The following is an 18,322-nucleotide window of genomic DNA, read 5'->3' on the forward strand; positions in this document are numbered from 1 at the left end:
ATAGTTCTACCGCCACTTCAGAAAAACGTCAGCCACTCGCATGCATCGCGGTCTATCTAAAGCATAACCCCAGAATCTCGGCGTGGCTGGCTGACCAAGCTTTCGCCATGCTTCAGAGCCTCTCCGCTGTGGGTCGAGTTCTGGCATGCTTCTATATGTCCCACCTTTCCATTCATATTGGTAGGTCCTCGACCACTATTCAGTCCATTGACTGTATGCAGGGAGTAGGCCTGCCGATATATACGTGCATAAGCATTCCAACCGAGGTTCTCTTTCACTCCTGTTGCCCACAGCCAACGCTGCTCTTGCCACCCCCCTCCTCCTCGACCTGGTGCCCATGTCAACGTCATTGACTTCCTAGTGCCAGCCGTGCACAGGCTAAACCGGTGCCAGCTTCCGGACAAAATCCATCAATCAAGCTCTTACGGTGCACGTCCTCTTGACCGCCTCCGTTCTAGTACGATGCAGTCCACGTCTCAAAGGCTCTGGGAATTCCAGATTCCGTCCCGAAGGCGCATCTCGAAACCAACTCCGTCAACGCGGGGTAGGTATATTTCGCTTGCCTGCTCGAATATCCCATTCTAGTCATTCCGCTAGAGACCTGCGCACGCCGTGTTAACCGATCCTAGATCCACACCGATCGTAGCGTGTCGATTGATGCGTCCTTCAACTGCCGGGACCATGTCACTCGGAGGTTTTACTCAATAACCAGCGTCAAAGCTCGCAAGGGAACCCCGCGCCGACAACATCAGTTACACCGAGGTGTAACCAGATGTGGACGTGCGTGTAAGGATGTTATCGTGGTTAGTCGACCCAGGGAAACCTGGCTATAATAACGTCGTGGAGGGGCTTCCTTCAGAGCGGGTATCTCTCCTCTGCTCCGCTCCTCTGAACGATTCGGAGGGCTCTTCACGTATTAGCACCTCGGTCAAAGCTTCAGAGCCATGATGCCTTCAACTCTCACACTTGCCTGGCTGTGGTCCAGCTGCTGGGGTCTCTGGGGGATGGTCAGCGCGCAAGGTCTGCCTCAGGTCGACTTGGGATACCAAATCCAGCAAGCGTCTTCTTTCAACGTATGCCATCTACACCAACTCACGAGAACAAAGTTGACTGAGCTGGCTCCGTTGATCACAGTCTACAGGTCAAGTCTACAACTTCAGCAACATCCGCTTCGCCCAGCCACCGGTGGGTAAACTTCGTTTTGCCGCTCCTGTTCCTCCGACGGGTCGCAACACGACGGTACAAGACGGCAGTGTCGGCGCCATCTGCCCTCAAGCCGATCCAGACTGGCTCCCCATCGCGGAGGCATTTACCACCGCCTTCGCGGAAGGAAAGCCATTCAACTACAGCGCGGTCGTCGCCCAGCTCCAAGCCAACCCGCCAGCGCCATCTCCGCCCGACCCAAGGGTGAAGGAGGACTGCCTGTTCCTCGACGTGTTTACTCCAAAGTCTGTGTTTGACAAGGCTCAAAATAAGACGAATGGATTCAACGGCGTTCCCGTGCTTGTCTGGTGAGTTTTGTTATTGTCTTCTGGTGCATAGTTCTGGAGTTTGCCCTGTTGAGATCTAAATGTTTTGGGGGATGCCTCTTATGATAGTGCACAGATCGATGTGGCTAACCTGACCTTCGCAGGATATATGGAGGCGGGTATACGGCCGGCCAGAAGGCTGGATCCGGCAATCCGGCCGGTCTCATTCACACCAGCCAGGCCAACGGATCAGATGGAATTGTGTTCGTCGAGTTGAACTACAGACTCGGAGCATTCGGCTGGCTCTCTGGACCCACGCTCGAAGCCGCCGAGGGCGGCGTGTCGAATGCTGGTCTGTACGATCAACGACTCGCGCTCGAGTGGATTCAGACCAACATCCATTTGTTTGGAGGAGACCCAAACCGCGTCACCATCATGGGCGAGTCTGCCGGCGGCGGATCAGTCATTCACCAGATGACCGCCTATGGCGGATTGAAGCCGGTGCCGTTCCAGCAGGCAATCCCCCAGTCGGGCGCCTGGCTCCCGGTCTCGAGCAACTTCCAGAAGGAAAACGTTACGCAGGCGTTCCTTGCCCTGTGCAACGTGACGTCGATCGAGGCGGCGCGCAACCTGTCGTCCGCGGCCGTGATGGCGGCCAACGCCCTACAAATCGGCATGTCCAATTACGGTGGGTTCACCTACGGACCCGTGGTCGACGGCAACTTCGTGCCCGACCAGCCCGGCCGGCTGCTGGCACGGGGCCAGTTCGCTAACACGCTCAAGGTGCTGGCCGGCCACAACACCAACGAGGGCCCCCTGTTCAGCGACCCGCGGCTGCGCACCAACGCCGACGAGGCCACCTGGCTGCGGCTCTCGCTGCCGGACATTTCCGACTCGATGGTGGATTATTTGCTGAATACGCTGTACCCGGCCACGTACGACGGGTCGATGCCGTACAGCACGGCGACGGAGCGCGCGACGCTGATCGTTCAAGAGGGCTTCTTCACGTGCAACGTCAACTTCCTAGGTAAGGCCTACGGCGCCAACGTGTCCGAGTACCAGTTCGCGGTGCCGCCGGCCCTACACGGCCAGGACGTGCCGTACACGTTCTTCAACGGCGTGGTTAACGGCACGGGCGTGGTGGCCTCCGTCGCCCAGGAGTTGCAGCGGTATATCATCGACTTCGTCCAGACCGGCAGCGCCAACGGGACCGGTGTGCCAGTCTTTCCGCTCTACGGGCCCAAATCGGTGGAGACGGTCCTCAATGTTACCGGCATCACACACATGACGGACCCGGACGCCAATCGCCGCTGCGCCTGGTGGCAGACCGCGTTATACTATTAGGCACGCCAGGAGGACATATATTTTCTACGTCTCCATGCAGGTAGACTCTCGACAGACAGAAGGATGCTCTCGTATTCGAGGTCGGGTATATCTACTATACAGACAAGGGGACCAGAGAAAAGTCAACAACACGAAGCCCGACCCCATAGCGTGTCGGAGTCGAGCTTGTTGGTCCTTTTTGGTCCTTGGTAATTACCGGCAGAACTTCACGGTGCCCATACATAGTCTTGTTTTGGTTCCTCAAGGGGATGGGTCCATTATATGCTATTTCCAAAGGGCTATCATCTGAAACTCGTGAAGCAGCGACTCTGAGCTCTGATTATCCCAAGGCCAGCCATGACTTTACGCCCGCTGCCCAGTCACCCACCCACCTGTTCCATAACCAAACTGGGGTTTTCTTAGACTCGTCACCCAAGTGGGAAGATGCAAAGATACAAGCACAGACATGAACACACATATATACACATGGAAAATAGGCGTTTGTTTCCAGAATCAATTCCTCGGCGCTTTCTCCTTGTCGATCATCGACTCATCGTCCTTCTTCTCGTCGTCGCTTTGGCCCGGTAAATTCCGCAAGCACGGGGCGTAGAAGAGCTGGCCGGACCAGGCTCCCCGGGCCGTCCCCGCCGCGACGACGCACCACAGCAGAATCACGGCGGTGGCGAAGATCGTGCCCAAGACGCGGAAGAACAGGCTGGGCATTTCGACGCCAAAGGTCATGGTGGAGATGGCGTAGACGCCCAAGGGAAACGTAAACCCCCACCAGCCCATGTTGAAGGGGAACGGGCGCGTGGCGTAGATGGTCGCCAGTGCGAACACCAACCAGCACAAGCCAAACCCCCACATGATCAGCGCCACGAAGAAGCCCAGCACGTAGACAATGTCGCCGGCGGCCACGGAGAGGTTGACGGCGTGGAAGATGCCCGCCCGTGGAAACACCGCCCGTGACACTTTGCCCAGGTACATGATCGTGTAGCCGCCCATGCCGAGGGGACCGAGTGGGAGGAACGACGAGACCACGACTTCGCGTGGTGGCAGTTTGTGTAGTGCCAGACGCTGGTAGTACATGACCAGCACCGTGATGGCGAGGGGGGTTGCTGTTTGGGATCGTTAGTACAGGCAAAAGGAGAGAGTATACGAATGATGAGTCGAGTAGAAGAATTTCTCCCCATCGATATGGAAGTCATGAAAAGGTACACTTACCCATACCCCACATCACATACGAGGTGGTCAGCGTGCCCAGGGCGTGGTTCGGGGAATCGAGCAGTTCGGCAATTTCACTTCCTGGAAAGCACGTTGTCAGCATCATGGGTTCTCCTCGAGTTGACAAACGGCACAGGCACCGGCTTCGAAGTCTCAAGATTTCCGAAGGGAGGAATCTGATAACCTACCGGCGCCCGAAGCAACAATGGTGCTCGCGATGGGTAACAACTGCGCGGCAGTGATCCTGTCCAGGCCCTGGGAGTCGCGCTGGCTCATGAGCAAAAAGGGCAGAGACACGGTCACGGCCACGGCCACGACAGAATCGACCATCCAAGCAATCCAGGCGACCCAGACGCTCCAGTATCCCCAATAGGGACAGCAGAGGAAGATCCAGCTCTCGATCAGCGTGGCGAAGCCCATGGGGACGGTGCCCAGGAAGAGGGAGTTGTTTGGGTCGGCGATCATGACGGACCAGATGGCCGGGTACAGGGTGTAGCGGAGCAAGGAGGCAGCGAGGGCCAGACTGAACAGCACGCCGTTGAGTGCGAAGAAGAAGACCGACAGCCAGTACAGCCAGCGCGCCTGGAACGGGATCGCGATCAGCAGCAACGAGCAGATGCCCGTGCCCATCGTCACGCTGAACCATGATGGCGAGAAGTTGCGCACCACGCGCCGCCAGCCCACGTCGTATTTGGAGGGGAGTCGGGCATCGTCGTTGGGCGGCGTTGATGAGGTGGGCATGTTCGACATACTGCTGGTGATGGACTCGCTATCTCCGGATGGGTCGGAGCGGTGCTTGTGTTTTTTCGGGGTGTGTGTCGTGCTACTTCGCGAACGCAGCTGGTTGAGGTCTGGTCGCGAGATCTTCTGGCTGGCCGGCAACGTCATGGCCGGGTTGTTGGAAGCCATGCGCTGCATACGGGCGTCGTCGTCGTCGTCGGCCGGGTCGACAGCAGCCATGATAGTAGTAAAGATAGAGGACGTTGGCGGCAGCACAGGATGAGAGATGAAGAAGGGCAGATCAAATCGGACATTTTCATCCCTGCAGATTTGATGTGGAGGTACAGCAAGTTGTATATGGATGACGTTGGTTAAGGTTCTTTGCCCCCGGCGATGTTGGGCCACCGGCGCGGCCATCTGGCCGGTCGAGTGGCGGGCGTTGTCCACTCCGATCTGGGGGCGCTTAGTCAAGAACTACGTAATAGGGACCACCAGCAACGAATACTGGGTACCTACCCTACACTAGCCCACTCACCCCCTGCTGGTTTCCTAGATAGCCGACAAATAGTGGTCTAGCCTGGCTAGTGGGCTAAGAACCCCCATTAATAGGTAGTTAATTACGACAAGGTAACTACCATATGGGAACCGCTGGAGGCAAGGAGATCAAGCCTTGTCAGAAGCATTCTCAGAGGCACGGAGCAGGCAATTGACTAGTCGGTTTCGGTGAGCAGATCAGAGGCCAATACGTGTTGTATCTGAGGCAGAGCTCTCTCACGACCAATCTATTTCCCAACTTCAGATTTCTCAAGATCGTGTCTTGGATCCTTCATTCACCCACTCGCCTAGTGCCTTGACACGCCTGCTCGACTGCGTCTTCCAGCTTCACCAACTGAGCCTCGTCCTCCTGATCCATGTAAACCAGAAACACATGGCCCTGGATCGTAACCATGTGGCCAACTGTCTTCACGAGGCCGTTTCTGGCTTGACCTCCAAATAGTAGGGCTTGTCCGTCCACCGACTTGGCATCTCGCTTGGCTGTTGATCCTCGGCGTCTACGGTGACGGTGTTCCTTGACTGTAGGGCGGCCAAAGAAATGAGACTCCTCTGTCCACGGGCCTACTATTTGTGGTGGAAGCTGAATGGATGGTGAAGTGTTTTGGCAAGTAAAGTAAAGGTACAGCTTGTTGAAAGTGAAAGAAAAGAGACGTTATTTGAAAAGTAAATCGAAGAGATAAGGTACAAACCAGAGAGGCAATCCAGACAACTATAGACGTTGCATGTGAAAGCCCTGGTCATGGGTTGGATCAAGGACTTCCATTGTCTGGTTCCAGGTCCAGGTCTTCAGACGTTTCATCCTCAAGCTCGGCACTGCTTCCGGCCTCCTCGTCATCATCCAGGAGTGGAACAAATCTAAAATCAACAAACGCGACACTGCCAGGTGTAGGTGGTGCATTGACGGCCGTACCGTCATCTCGTCGTAGGCCGGCATTAGCACCGTCCCCCAAGTCAATCATGAACTGCAGGCTAAGTACTCCTTGTTGATCTTGACGAATGCTGACTTTGCTGGCCAAGGCCATGGCCCTCCCCGCCCTCTTGATCATGTCGAACTTGTATTTCTGGCAGACCCTGCCGTGGCTTCCAGATGGTGCAACCACCGAAAATGTTTCCGTGACCAAGGGCTGCTTCTTTGCTCTCGGTCCGCTGGGAGTAGGCTCGTGCTTCGACTCGGGCATAAAATCCACAGTACTATCGCCAAATGGACCCCCTTCACCCTCTAATGAAAAGAAAGGAGCAGAGCGGCTTGACGCGTTGATCGCAAGAACAGTTGGGTTGGTACCTGAGAGCTCTCCAATGGCATCACTCAGCCAAGTACTCCGCATGATGGCTTTCAAACAAAGCGCGTTCCGGTCCAAAGGGATTCCGCCATCGTCACCATACTCATCATGAGCTTGGTATGTGTTCATCTCACATGTTGTGGTGACTGATCCCTCCTGAATGGTGATAGTGAGCGGTGCGCCAGCCTCTTGGTATGAAATTCGACATGTGCCTCCGAGTGCCAGAGCCGGGGTGTTGAAGGCGTTTCCGTACGACGATGAAAATCCACCGTAGGGATTACGAGCTGAGGTGGAAGCTTCAGCGATGCCAAATATTTGGAGTGTTTCAAGAAGAGCAACAATTGAGACTGAAAAGGTGGGCAGCGAATGATTTTCATCTGTGAGTCTCAGATTGTACGACGAGAACAGGGCTTTGTCGAGAAAGGTCAGGCCTTGGACGACTCGAGCTTCCTCGACAGAGAATTTGATTCCTTGTTGGGTGATCTCGACCTCCGCCCGCTGGGAGAAGGCAATGCACCGAAGCAACAGATACAACTGCCTAGCAGATGTAGATACTGCAGTGAATATGGGAGGGCCGGACATTTCAACAACTGTATCCTTTCAGGCAAGCTAAATCTCCGCGGTTGTTGATCCAGGTATGCAGAGGTAAAGCCAGAGAATGGTCGACAGAGTCTTAAACATAAACACCAAATCCACAGATTGCATAGACTGCCCCGAACCTATTGTTGTGTTAACATTCATGTCAAGCGGTCGTCTTTCTCCTGCACGCACCCAAATGCCAGGGAGGCAGGTATTCCGAAGATAGGTATTGAAAGAGGAGATTTGTTCAACGCGAAGAGACCAGTAAGTATCACCCCTGCACAAGTCAGAAGAAGTCCCTTGTGCACGCAAGAGCAGTCTTACCAATGAGCAACAGAAACAATCCAACGGTCAACTGGCTTTCCTTGCCGACCGTAGGCTGGAAAGGGCTGCCTGCGGCTGCTTGCCAGACTTCGTAGAGCGACATTGAGGTGAGCAGCAAGGCGGTCGAACGGACACTGCTTTAGGGGTTTGGTCTGATGTATATCACAATGTTCGCAGGTGCAAGGTGGTCTCCCCGAAAAGACGACGCGACACCAATGAGTCTATTTCAGGAAGGATTTCCGAGGAAATGCGCTAAGCTATATATGGAAATGATCCTCACGGCGTCCTTCAGCCGCGGCCGAAATCGCCTCACGACTTCATGGCTGATGACAACTCGGTGCTGAAGCTGGACTGCGGCAACGCCCTCTTCTACAACCTCAAGACGTATCATATAAGGGACTGTTTCACTATATTCAGGGTATCGGAGTTGCCTCGATGGCGCCTATAAACGGTGAACGTGAGCGCCCCCCTAGCCCCTCCCCCTGGGTGCGGCAGAATGATGCCTTCACAAATTACTGACCCTGCACAACGCAGATACGAAGAGGAAGGCCTCCGAGGATGCGGCATCTTCACGCTCCAAAAAGGCCAGAACCGAATCGCCGGTGCTGGAGGATGGTATCAAGCATGAAGAGGTAAACTTATTTCTTTTCCCAGACATCTGTCATCATGCCTTTCAACCCTCCCAGGGCAGGAACCTTTCCGCCTGACGATAACTTGTATCGCTTCGTATCAAACACGTCCACAGACTCGGTGTCAACGATATCCCTCTCATATCTTGAGGACTACGGCATTCCTCATCATTGGAACTTCCAGGCTGAGCGTCCTGCATTGAAGACAATCGAGACTAATCTCTGTTGTGAGCAGTCCGACAACGATCCTCCCATCACCCCTACCCCCGTCGATTTTCCCGAGAAGCCGGCGGTCGTCGAAGAGAAACAGGGACTTATTGAGTTCAGGGTGGTCAACAATGACAACTCGAGGGAAAGTAACATTATTTTGACGGGGTTGAAATGCATCTTTCAGAAACAACTGCCGAAAATGCCCAAGGACTACATCGCTCGCCTTGTATACGACAAAACACATTTATCAATCGCCATTGTCAAGCAGCCTCTCGAGGTCGTTGGCGGCATCACCTACCGACCGTTTAACTCAAGAAGGTTTGCGGAAATCGTCTTTTGCGCGATCTCATCGGATCAGCAAGTCAAGGGCTACGGGGCTCATCTGATGGCGCACTTGAAAGACTATGTCAAAGCCACTTCGCCGATCATGTATTTTCTCACTTACGCCGACAACTATGCGATTGGGTACTTCAAGAAGCAGGGCTTTACCAAAGAGATCACCCTGGAGAAGTCGATCTGGATGGGGTATATCAAAGACTACGAAGGAGGCACAATCATGCAATGTAGCATGTTGCCCAAAATTCGCTATCTCCAGGCTCCTCGAATGCTCCAGAAGCAGAAAGAGGCAGTCATGGCCAAGATCCGAGCAGTGAGCAAGTCCCACATCGTTCATCCACCACCAGCACAATGGAAGAATGGCATTGTCGAGATAGACCCCATGTCGATTCCAGCAATCAAAGAGTCTGGGTGGTCTCCTTCGATGGATGAACTCTCCCGACAACCTCGACATGGTCCGAACTACAACCAGCTTCTTCACTTGCTCAATGACATGCAGAACCACACCGCGGCCTGGCCGTTTGCCCAGCCGGTCAACAAGGACGAGGTCCCCGATTACTATGAAGTCATCAAGGAGCCGATGGACCTGTCGACAATGGAGGAACGGCTTCAGAATGACCTGTACCCCAGGCCGGAAGATTTCATCAAGGACGCCAAACTCATTTTCGACAACTGCCGGCGCTATAACAACGAAACGACACCATACGCTAAGAGTGCGAACAAGCTGGAAAAGTTCATGTGGCAACAGATCAAAAATATCCCGGAATGGTCGGTGAGTGGTTATAATCTGACAATGGATCGGAGTTCCGAAACACTGACATGGCGTCTATAGCACCTGGCGGAATAAGCACCTAATTTTCGACCGACTATCTCTTGGGGATGGCGTTCACTTGGGCGGATTTGGGTGGTGAGGGGTGGACGATGACTTGGCATGATGGTCTTGCTTGATTTCTGCTTGCATATTAGATGATACCCAGGCTGCATCACAGGCGTTTTATCAATTGGATGATCCTGATCATGAAGACACGACAACGGGGACGGAAACGACAGAACATAAGTAGTACTCTTCTCCCCAGTGACACCATGAAAGACACGTCTGCAGGTTCCAACGAGCGGAATTGCAAACTCTGAGTTACCAGCAACAATAGGTACTCCATGACACAGATAATTTATTCGTGATTAGACGATGAACTGCCATGTGCAAGTTGTGTGGCCGAGTGGCTGCCAGCAAAGACTGACTTCGGGAACCTGCAGATTGTTCGGAGCAGTTGAGGAACCAATCAGATGTGTCCCAGGGGGATGCAGGGGGTTGCCCCGGTCGCAGCCAATTCAAGGTTCCGTCGTCAAAGGTCGCTCGCTCCCTTCCCTGCTTTTCTCATGATGCACCCACCATCTCGACCTCAACCGAGACGAGACGAGCCCGCGACCAAACGGCCCAGGTCTTGCTGAACCTGTACACCACTTCTTCGCTCGCTGATTTCACTTCGACACGCTCGCTACCGTCCCTTTGCCCACCATGTCCACCATGTAATCCAAGGTCCACCAGCCTCCCACTCGCGACCCCGTAACTTAGTCCTCACGTCACTTCTTCTCCATTTCAAAAACACCAAAGTCACATACGGAGACGAAGTCCATTTGCTGAAAGCAGAGTGCAGCGATTGCAACTGACCGCTTCCCCTTCGGACGACGTCGCGACTCGTTGCTCCCGACACCTCTGGGCGACACCGCGATTGAATCAGTTTTCTGCGCGCCTCGCGCTGTCAATAAACGCAATGGCACATCCAGGGAGCCGGGGTGAGGATGTCGAGGTCCGCAACCGACTACCCACGTTGATGGAGGTTTTGGGAAGAAGGACACTGGCACCGGTCGATTTGTTTTCATTCTACATTTACATGCGCGACCAGCAACGCTCCGTGGATTACCTGGACTTCTGGTATGTTTTCGGCCCGATCCCGAGGCTTCAGTCAATACTGACCCATTCAACAGGCTCGATGTATCTCAACACATGTCCTTGTGTCGTCACTATGTCCGAGAACTGCGCCGCTCGATGCTCGTCGACACGCCCGAGATGGAAAAGACTACCAGCAAAAGATCTTCTGCGATGCTCGAACAATTTGAGTTGGAAGGAGTCGACCCGAGAAAGAGCGGCCAAGAGTCAAGGGTGTCTGCCATCTTAAGATCAGACAACGGAGGTGCCGCTGCAGGGGTCAAGCCACCCCGAAGCAGAGGAGAAGGTGGTGCTACCGATCACTCGCCTTCCCACAGCTTGGGGTCTGCAAATTCAAGAAACCTCAGCCGCCCCTCCGGTGACCGGCCCTCGCCTTCAGAACTGCCACAACCGACCTACTCCACCCCTGAAGTGCGGACGGACTCGAATTCTCCCGGGCATAGTGTCGCTAGGGCCGACATTAAAGCCAGTGCGGAGAAGATCCTCTACACCTTTGTCCTGCCGGGATCGGAGCGAGAAATAGTTCTGCCAGACACCATGCTGAACAGGATTATTCGGGCAATTGAGGAGGAAGGACGAGACGATCCCGAGGTGTTTGACGATGCTAAGGACTACGTCTTCCAAGCAATGGAGAGGGACGCGTTCCCGGGGTTTTTGCAGGCCAAGGCTCTGGGAAATTTGGTCCCGTTGAGTGTGTTGATCAGGCTGGCTATTGGCCTGGCGAGCTTGATGGCCGGGTTTTGGGCTGGCTATTACATGATTCTGAGGGACAGGTCGAGGGCCACTCGCTGCTGGGTAAGCATGCTTTCTCTCAGCTTCACCATCGTTGAATCCACTGACCAAAGTATTCAGCTTATCCTTCCCTTTACCATCGGCTGCTACTTCCTCGTCTCCTATCAATACAAGCTCGACATCGTCGCCGCTTACCTGGGATTTAGTGAATACACATGGATGAACTGGTCTCGCGTCAGGGAGCCGTTTGTGCGTCGACTGCTTCTGACGCGAGCGACCATTGCATTCTTGATGTTTACGGCAGCGGCGGTGGCGTTGAGTGTCTTGTTCATATTTGTACCGGGCACAAGATTCTAGGGGTTGGTGGGACTGTGATGAGTTAGCAGTGATGTACAATGACAATGGTTGCTTCGGCGTTCAGTGTTCTTGAAGAACGGTGGGGGAGTGGGTGGTTCAATGCTCCATGTCCAGCGAAGCAGTGAGCAAGCAGATTCGGGCTCTGTTTTCTAAGGGAACAAATGGCGTTGGGGAGAGTTTTGCCATTGTGAACAGGCAACATGCAGCCATCGATCTAACTGCAACAAAAACGATGAAACATGGTCCAACACTGGAAGATAACAGTGGATTGCAGACGCGGCGAAACGTTCTTTACAGGTACGACGACAGCTCGCAACACAACAACGCCCCAGGCTGGGCCAGCGAGCAAGCGGATCAACAAACACAGGAAAGGACACATGGAGCTTGGAAATGTATTCTGTTAGTTATGCAGAGACTGGCTGGACACATGGGCCCGTTCATATGCGAGAATTTCATCCATTGAGAGTTGATTCAACTTGGTTCGACCGCCCCTTCTGTATATGATACCTATCTATGTTCGTAGTACACTGGAGATTTTACGCGCCGGATTGCCGGATCGCCTTGTCCCGGGGCTGCATGTGGCAGACGGGGACTGACCTGGACCGGAAAGGATAGGATAAAATAGGATAAGAATTTGGACAGGGTAGGTTAGGGTATAGTAGCCTAGAGCAGAGTAGATGGATTGGAGCGAAGTTCGTTATGCTTTGTATTGAATCGCTGTCATTTATCACGTCTAATGTTTCGCGAGACATATTGTCTGTCCCTTCCACCCTCGTGTTGATCAGCTCTAGGGGGGCTTCGGGTGCGTAGAAGACGAGCTCCTGATGAAAGCCTCTCAAGACTATCCGCCCAAGCTCCTCACGTCGGTATTCCATCGGGCCGCTCGCTCTCTGGTCGCGTCGTGGCATATATATGGTCGTGAGAATACATCGCGCAGGGCCACTGGGTCTCGTCGCTCTTGAGCGAGAGCAACAGTAGGCCAAACCGTACAATTGGTGTGCTTCAGTTGCTGAAATTCGACTTCGATTCGTGTTGGCATCTTTCTCGATTCTGCGGGCTCTGCCCAGCTATGTTGTCCCAGGCAGAATCTCTTGGGTCACTCGGGTTGTGCCACTTCCTAGTGACGCCGTCAATTCGATCATCCAGTCAATTGTGAGTAATGTACAGATCCGAAGGGATCAAGTCAAAGTCACTTTGACCCTCGTCCGCGGTTTCGCTTTGCACCTCGTAAAGCCCAACCATATTTGCCTCGCGTTCCCGACGCTGGGAATCCACCGGGACCCTCACCGATGCCTTCGTCCAAGTCCATCTTGCCCTCCTCGTAGTCATCATCCGCGTCGTCACCCTCGCCTTCCATCTGCTGGTCAAGATCCCGCTTGCTAGGAGGGCGTTGACCAGGACCGCGACTGGCACGTCCATTTCCACCTCTGGCCTCCGACGCGAAGCCATTGTCACTTGTTGCTTGTTGCGCTCGGTCACTGCTGAGGACAAGCGAGTCCACCTCAGTCTGCCGTGCCCTCTCTTGCATGGCTCTCTGTTGCGCCGTCGATCGAACAGCGGCAATCTGGTTTTCCAGGTCGGTGACGACGGAGGCACAGCGCGATTCCCACGTCTGCAGGATCTGCAAGAGGATTGGAAGGGAATGCGGGCGCAGATCGCGAAGCGGCGCAACGGACATGATGTGTACGGTCGGTGGGGATGACGTGGGACTGAGACGAGCAGTCAGGAGGCCGGAGTAGATTGATTGTGTGATCAAGGATTCTAGGTCTTGCGGGGTGGAAAGCAGGAGGGAGGCGAGGAGCCCAGGGTATGTCAAAGGACCGGCTGTTGTGTTCTTGCTGGTCGGGGCGAACGGCGAGGCCAGAGTCAGGAGGCTGAGCTGGCGTAACTTGAAGGTCTGAGCTTCGTCGAGGGGTGGTAGAGACGCATTGGCTATGAAGGTCAGCACATAAGGTCACATTGACGACATCTGCCACCACTGGATCGCCCTGAAGGTGTATATACCTTTGTACTCCTCATACGTCCCCCAACTGAAGATCTCCAACAACTTCAACCATGGTTCTGCTTCCGTGCCTCTCAAACTCTGGATCACCGGCACGGAAAGGAGTTCGGTGAAGATGTACGCCCCAGGAGCCGAGATTGCTCCCTTGATCAGTTCAGCAATGAAACGCGGGGAAGGAGTCTTTGTAGTCGTGGCGAGGTGAATGAAAGGTTGGATCACAGCGAGGGCTTTTGTCTGGGATTGATCCATTTTAGGTGACCATCTGGAGCAGCGGAGGGGAGAAGGAGTGCGCACGAGAGTGGAAGACAGCGTGAGGATTGATGGACTGATACTCGGGCTTCAAAGTCGAAGATGAGGCTGTCACTGCGGGCGGAAGATGTTAGAGCTTGGCATTGACGAGGCTGAGGCTGAGGCTAGTGTGGCTGATGTGGCTGGTGCGTCTGTCACGTGTCTTGGTGCCAAGAAGACTGCCAGGCTTCTTCCGTCAGGCAACTTGTTTTACAGTAGGTCTAAACAACTACCATAACAGCTGTTCAATGCCATTACGGTCAGATATGCCTCTATTGTTTAGTCTCTCTTGACCTCGACCAGGACGAGGCTGCCCACCAGCCCTGCGATGCCTCGATGGTGGCTAGCGGTGGCGTGATACTAATTAAGGAGCCTCTGGGGCCGAATCCGTCAATAGTGGCGCTTTGCGCTTTGCGCTTTTCGCTTTTCGCTGTTCGGTTTCAGGCGCTGGATCCGCACGCCTCAAGGCATTTCTCAGCTTCAACCCCCCCCGTCTCACCCTGACTTTACGCACGTCGGTCCGTTTGCCTATCTTCAAGGCCGCTTACTGATTGTCTTCGCTGTCCGTTTCCTCAATACGCTCTTTTAAAGTCCTGTCTCGCTTCTCGTACGATCTTCCACGCCGATATACTCGAGTCCCTTTTCTCCTCCGAAGTCGGTCCCAGAACGCGTGCCCCCGAACCATGCGTTTATAACTGCCCCCTCTATTTCAGCGCCGCTGGTTTTCCCGATTGAACGTTCGTTAAGATGAGTCTTGCCAGTGACAGGGGCCATGAGGCGCCGCAAGTGTCGGCCAGCCCGGCGCACATGGCCACCACAACCCTCAAAGTCGATGGAATGACCTGCGGTGCCTGCACCTCTTCGGTCGAGTCAGGGTTCAAGGGTGTCGAGGGTGCTGGTGCTGTATCAGTCAGCCTGATGATGGGAAGAGCCGTGATACATCATGATCCGACAAAGTTGTCTCCCGAGCAGGTCGCAGAGATCATAGAGGACCGTGGCTTCGATGCCACCGTCATCTCCACCGACATGCCTAGACCTCCCCCTCTATCCATTTCGACCGCAGTGTCCAATTCAGAACCCCAGCTCATGACCACAACAATATCCATCCAAGGAATGACTTGCGGGGCATGTACTTCTTCTGTTGAGGCCGGCTTCAAAGATGTTCCCGGTGTGAAGAGTATGAGCGTTTCTCTTCTGGCGGAGCGGGCAATCGTTCAGCACGACCCAAGCATCATAAGTGCCGATGCACTGGCCGAAATCATCGAAGATCGAGGATTTGACGCCACCATTGTCGATTCGAAACGTCAGGACACTATCAAGGCTGCAGCCGGGAATGCGGAAGTCAATGAGCAATCCCACACATGGACTACCACTGTAGCCATTGAAGGCATGACCTGTGGAGCCTGCACGTCTTCTGTTGAAGGCGCTTTCAAGAACGTTCCGGGTCTCATCAAGTTCAACATCAGCCTCCTGGCCGAACGAGCAGTCATCTCCCATGACCCCGTCGCCCTTCCTTCCGAGAAGATCGTTGAACTCATTGAAGATGCCGGATTCGATGCCAAGATTGTGTCCTCTCAGGCCGAGACCAATGTACAGAGCTCAACCAATGTTTCTCAGCAACTCAAGATTTATGGTCTTCCGGATGGACAGACTGCAACTGAGCTGGAAACCAACCTCAGGGCATTATCTGGCGTCAAGAGTGCGGTAATCAGTCTTTCCACTTCTCGAGCCACCATTACCTACGACCCTGCCCTCGTCGGCCTCCGAATGATTGTCGCGGTCGTCGAGGACGCTGGCTTCAACGCCTTGGTTGCAGACTCGGAAGACAATAACGCACAGCTCGAGTCCCTCGCCAAAACAAAAGAAATCCAGGAGTGGAAGAAAGCATTCCTTACTTCATTGGGCTTTGCGATACCCGTGCTTCTGATCAGCATGATTATACCCATGTTCTTTCCGTCTATAAATTTTGGAGGCTTTGAGATCATTTCCGGCCTTCTTTTGGGCGACGTTATCTGCTTCGCCCTGACAGTCCCTGTACAATTCGGCATTGGAAAGCGGTTTTACATTTCAGCATACAAAAGTCTGAAGCACAAGTCACCGACGATGGATGTGTTGGTTGTTTTGGGTACTTCGACGGCTTTTTTCTTCAGTTGTTTTGCCGTCATTGTGGCGGTCTTGATACCTCCTCATAACAAACCCAGCACCATCTTCGACACCAGCACCATGCTTATCACATTCATCACCCTTGGTAGATGGCTCGAAAATCGAGCAAAGGGCCAGACATCCAGAGCTCTATCTCAGTTGATGTCTTTAGCTCCGAGCATGGCAACCATATATGAGGACCCCTTGTACGCGGAGAAGCTCGCCGATGCTTGGACTGCTCCCTCGTCTCCGGTGCTCGAGAAGATGCCAACTGCGGATTTGAGGAGAGTGCCGTCAGGCCCTGGCCCATCGGGTCCTTCCGCGATTGAAAAGACCATTCCTACCGAGCTTATCGAAGTCGGAGATGTTGTCATTCTTCGACCTGGAGACAAAATACCCGCAGATGGAGTCGTGACCCGCGGGGAGAGCTTCGTGGATGAAAGCATGGTCACTGGTGAGCCTATGCCTATTCAGAAGAAGAAGGGTAGTACACTCATTGCGGGTACCGTCAATGGTGCCGGCAAGATCGACTTCAAGGTTACCCGTGCGGGAAAGGACACGCAACTGAGCCAGATTGTCAATCTTGTGCAGGAGGCCCAGACCAGCAGAGCCCCCATTCAGCGAATGGCAGATCTTGTCGCAGGCTACTTTGTCCCCATCATCATCCTTCTCGGTCTGATCACGTTCATTGGGTGGATGATTTTGAGCCATATCATGCCCAATCCTCCGAAAATCTTTACGGACAAACAGAATGGCGGGAAATTCATGGTCTGCCTCAAGCTCTGCATCTCGGTCATTGTTTTCGCTTGTCCTTGTGCTCTCGGATTGGCAACTCCAACAGCGGTCATGGTGGGAACCGGGACTGCTTCGCAACAAGGCATTCTTGTCAAGGGAGGTGCTGCTCTTGAAACAGCCACACGTATCACCCATGTCGTTTTGGATAAGACGGGTACTCTGACTTTTGGAAGACTCAACGTCGCTGACACCAGCTATGCGGCTCTCTGGAGCTCCAATGAATGGCGTCAGAAATTGTGGTGGACGCTTGTCGGGCTCGCTGAGACTGGATCCGAACATCCCATTGCGAAATCCATCGTTCTTGCCGCCAGGGAGAGACTTGGTTTGGAAGTCGAAGAAGGCCTTCCCGGCCAGGTCGGCACCTTCGGCGTCACTGTCGGCCAAGGAGTGTCGGCCATCATTGAGCTCAACAATCCAGGTGACGAAACCAAGTACAAGGTCTATGTCGGTAATTCTGCATTTTTGGCTAATAAAAAGATCGATATCCCGGCCGACGTTGAGAACGCAGTCAATGCGGCTCTGTCTCCCACAAGCCGAAGTAAATCCAAGACAGGAATCACAACCATTTACGTTGCGATCAACGGGCAGTATGCGGGTCATATCGGCCTCTCTGACACGCTGAAGCCTACTGCCCATGCCGCCATCACTGCCTTGCACAAAATGGGTATTTCCACCAGCCTTGTCACCGGTGATACCTATAACACGGCGCTCTCCATTGCCGAATTAGTGGGTATACCCCGAGAATCCATTCGTGCATCCGTCTCTCCCGGTGAAAAGCAATCTATCATCTCCGACCTTCAGTCTCAAGGTGAAATCGTCGCTATGGTTGGAGACGGGATCAACGACTCTCCGGCGCTTGCAACCGCTAATGTCGGCATTGGTCTTGTCTCTGGGAGCGATATCGCTGTCGAAGCCGCAGATATAGTGATCATGCGCTCCGACGACCTGCTCAATATCCCGACGGCCCTTCATCTGTGTCGTGTCATATTCCGACGCATCAAGCTCAATCTCATATGGGCCTGTGCGTACAACGTTATCGGATTACCGTTTGCTATGGGTATCTTCTTGCCGCTCGGCTACCATATGCCCCCTTTGATGAGCGCCACCGCCATGATGTTCAGCAGCATCTCTGTGACACTGAGTTCGTTGGCATTGAGGTGGGTTGGCAGACCCAAGTGGTTGACTGTTGAAGCTCTGAAAATGGAAGGAAACAGATACAGTGCACCCATGATTGGAGGGAAGAGGAGAAAGAAACTGATGAACAACGGCGGCTGGATGGGCAGGATCCAAGGGTTTACGGAGGCAATGTTCGACAGACTTGAAGGCGTGGCAACAAGGAGACGAGCGCAAGAGAGGGAACGGGGTAATTATGTCCCGTTACAAACTGTCGAGGCAGATGCCGTGTAAGG

The 18,322-nt window shown here is 53.9% G+C and overlaps 9 protein-coding genes across 9 annotated transcripts; 5 read left to right on the forward strand and 4 right to left on the reverse strand.

Annotated features, from left to right (window-relative positions):
- Positions 1 to 947: 947 nt before the first annotated feature.
- Positions 948 to 2,813, forward strand: AYL99_00270 (hypothetical protein; the record flags this gene model as incomplete). Its single annotated transcript, XM_018831786.1, has 3 exons — positions 948 to 1,073; positions 1,135 to 1,511; positions 1,634 to 2,813. 3 exons carry the CDS (start codon positions 948 to 950, stop codon positions 2,811 to 2,813), a joined length of 1,683 nt encoding a protein of 560 aa, XP_018697665.1.
- A 492-nt stretch (positions 2,814 to 3,305) lies between these two features.
- Positions 3,306 to 4,976, reverse strand: AYL99_00271 (hypothetical protein; the record flags this gene model as incomplete). The annotated part of the gene is made up of 3 exons (XM_018831787.1): positions 3,306 to 3,910; positions 4,017 to 4,097; positions 4,205 to 4,976. 3 exons carry the CDS (start codon positions 4,974 to 4,976, stop codon positions 3,306 to 3,308), a joined length of 1,458 nt encoding a protein of 485 aa, XP_018697666.1.
- A 1,064-nt stretch (positions 4,977 to 6,040) lies between these two features.
- AYL99_00272 (hypothetical protein) lies at positions 6,041 to 7,153 on the reverse strand (the record flags this gene model as incomplete). Its single annotated transcript, XM_018831788.1, has 1 exon — positions 6,041 to 7,153. The coding sequence occupies one exon, from the start codon at positions 7,151 to 7,153 to the stop codon at positions 6,041 to 6,043; it is 1,113 nt and encodes a 370-aa protein (XP_018697667.1).
- Positions 7,154 to 7,244: 91 nt separating this feature from the next.
- AYL99_00273 (hypothetical protein) lies at positions 7,245 to 7,577 on the reverse strand (the record flags this gene model as incomplete). Its single annotated transcript, XM_018831789.1, has 3 exons — positions 7,245 to 7,290; positions 7,343 to 7,427; positions 7,475 to 7,577. 3 exons carry the CDS (start codon positions 7,575 to 7,577, stop codon positions 7,245 to 7,247), a joined length of 234 nt encoding a protein of 77 aa, XP_018697668.1.
- Positions 7,578 to 7,793: 216 nt separating this feature from the next.
- Positions 7,794 to 8,102, forward strand: AYL99_00274 (hypothetical protein; the record flags this gene model as incomplete). Its single annotated transcript, XM_018831790.1, has 2 exons — positions 7,794 to 7,858; positions 8,009 to 8,102. 2 exons carry the CDS (start codon positions 7,794 to 7,796, stop codon positions 8,100 to 8,102), a joined length of 159 nt encoding a protein of 52 aa, XP_018697669.1.
- A 38-nt stretch (positions 8,103 to 8,140) lies between these two features.
- Positions 8,141 to 9,496, forward strand: AYL99_00275 (hypothetical protein; the record flags this gene model as incomplete). Its single annotated transcript, XM_018831791.1, has 2 exons — positions 8,141 to 9,421; positions 9,482 to 9,496. 2 exons carry the CDS (start codon positions 8,141 to 8,143, stop codon positions 9,494 to 9,496), a joined length of 1,296 nt encoding a protein of 431 aa, XP_018697670.1.
- A 925-nt stretch (positions 9,497 to 10,421) lies between these two features.
- Positions 10,422 to 11,686, forward strand: AYL99_00276 (hypothetical protein; the record flags this gene model as incomplete). The annotated part of the gene is made up of 3 exons (XM_018831792.1): positions 10,422 to 10,582; positions 10,636 to 11,392; positions 11,450 to 11,686. The coding sequence occupies 3 exons, from the start codon at positions 10,422 to 10,424 to the stop codon at positions 11,684 to 11,686; spliced, it is 1,155 nt and encodes a 384-aa protein (XP_018697671.1).
- A 1,189-nt stretch (positions 11,687 to 12,875) lies between these two features.
- Positions 12,876 to 13,937, reverse strand: AYL99_00277 (hypothetical protein; the record flags this gene model as incomplete). The annotated part of the gene is made up of 2 exons (XM_018831793.1): positions 12,876 to 13,618; positions 13,691 to 13,937. 2 exons carry the CDS (start codon positions 13,935 to 13,937, stop codon positions 12,876 to 12,878), a joined length of 990 nt encoding a protein of 329 aa, XP_018697672.1.
- Positions 13,938 to 14,723: 786 nt separating this feature from the next.
- Positions 14,724 to 18,320, forward strand: AYL99_00278 (hypothetical protein; the record flags this gene model as incomplete). Its single annotated transcript, XM_018831794.1, has 1 exon — positions 14,724 to 18,320. One exon carries the CDS (start codon positions 14,724 to 14,726, stop codon positions 18,318 to 18,320), a length of 3,597 nt encoding a protein of 1,198 aa, XP_018697673.1.
- Positions 18,321 to 18,322: the final 2 nt, after the last annotated feature.

This window comes from Fonsecaea erecta, assembly GCF_001651985.1.
Source record: "Fonsecaea erecta strain CBS 125763 chromosome Unknown Scaff1, whole genome shotgun sequence".
Taxonomy (NCBI): domain Eukaryota; kingdom Fungi; phylum Ascomycota; class Eurotiomycetes; order Chaetothyriales; family Herpotrichiellaceae; genus Fonsecaea; species Fonsecaea erecta.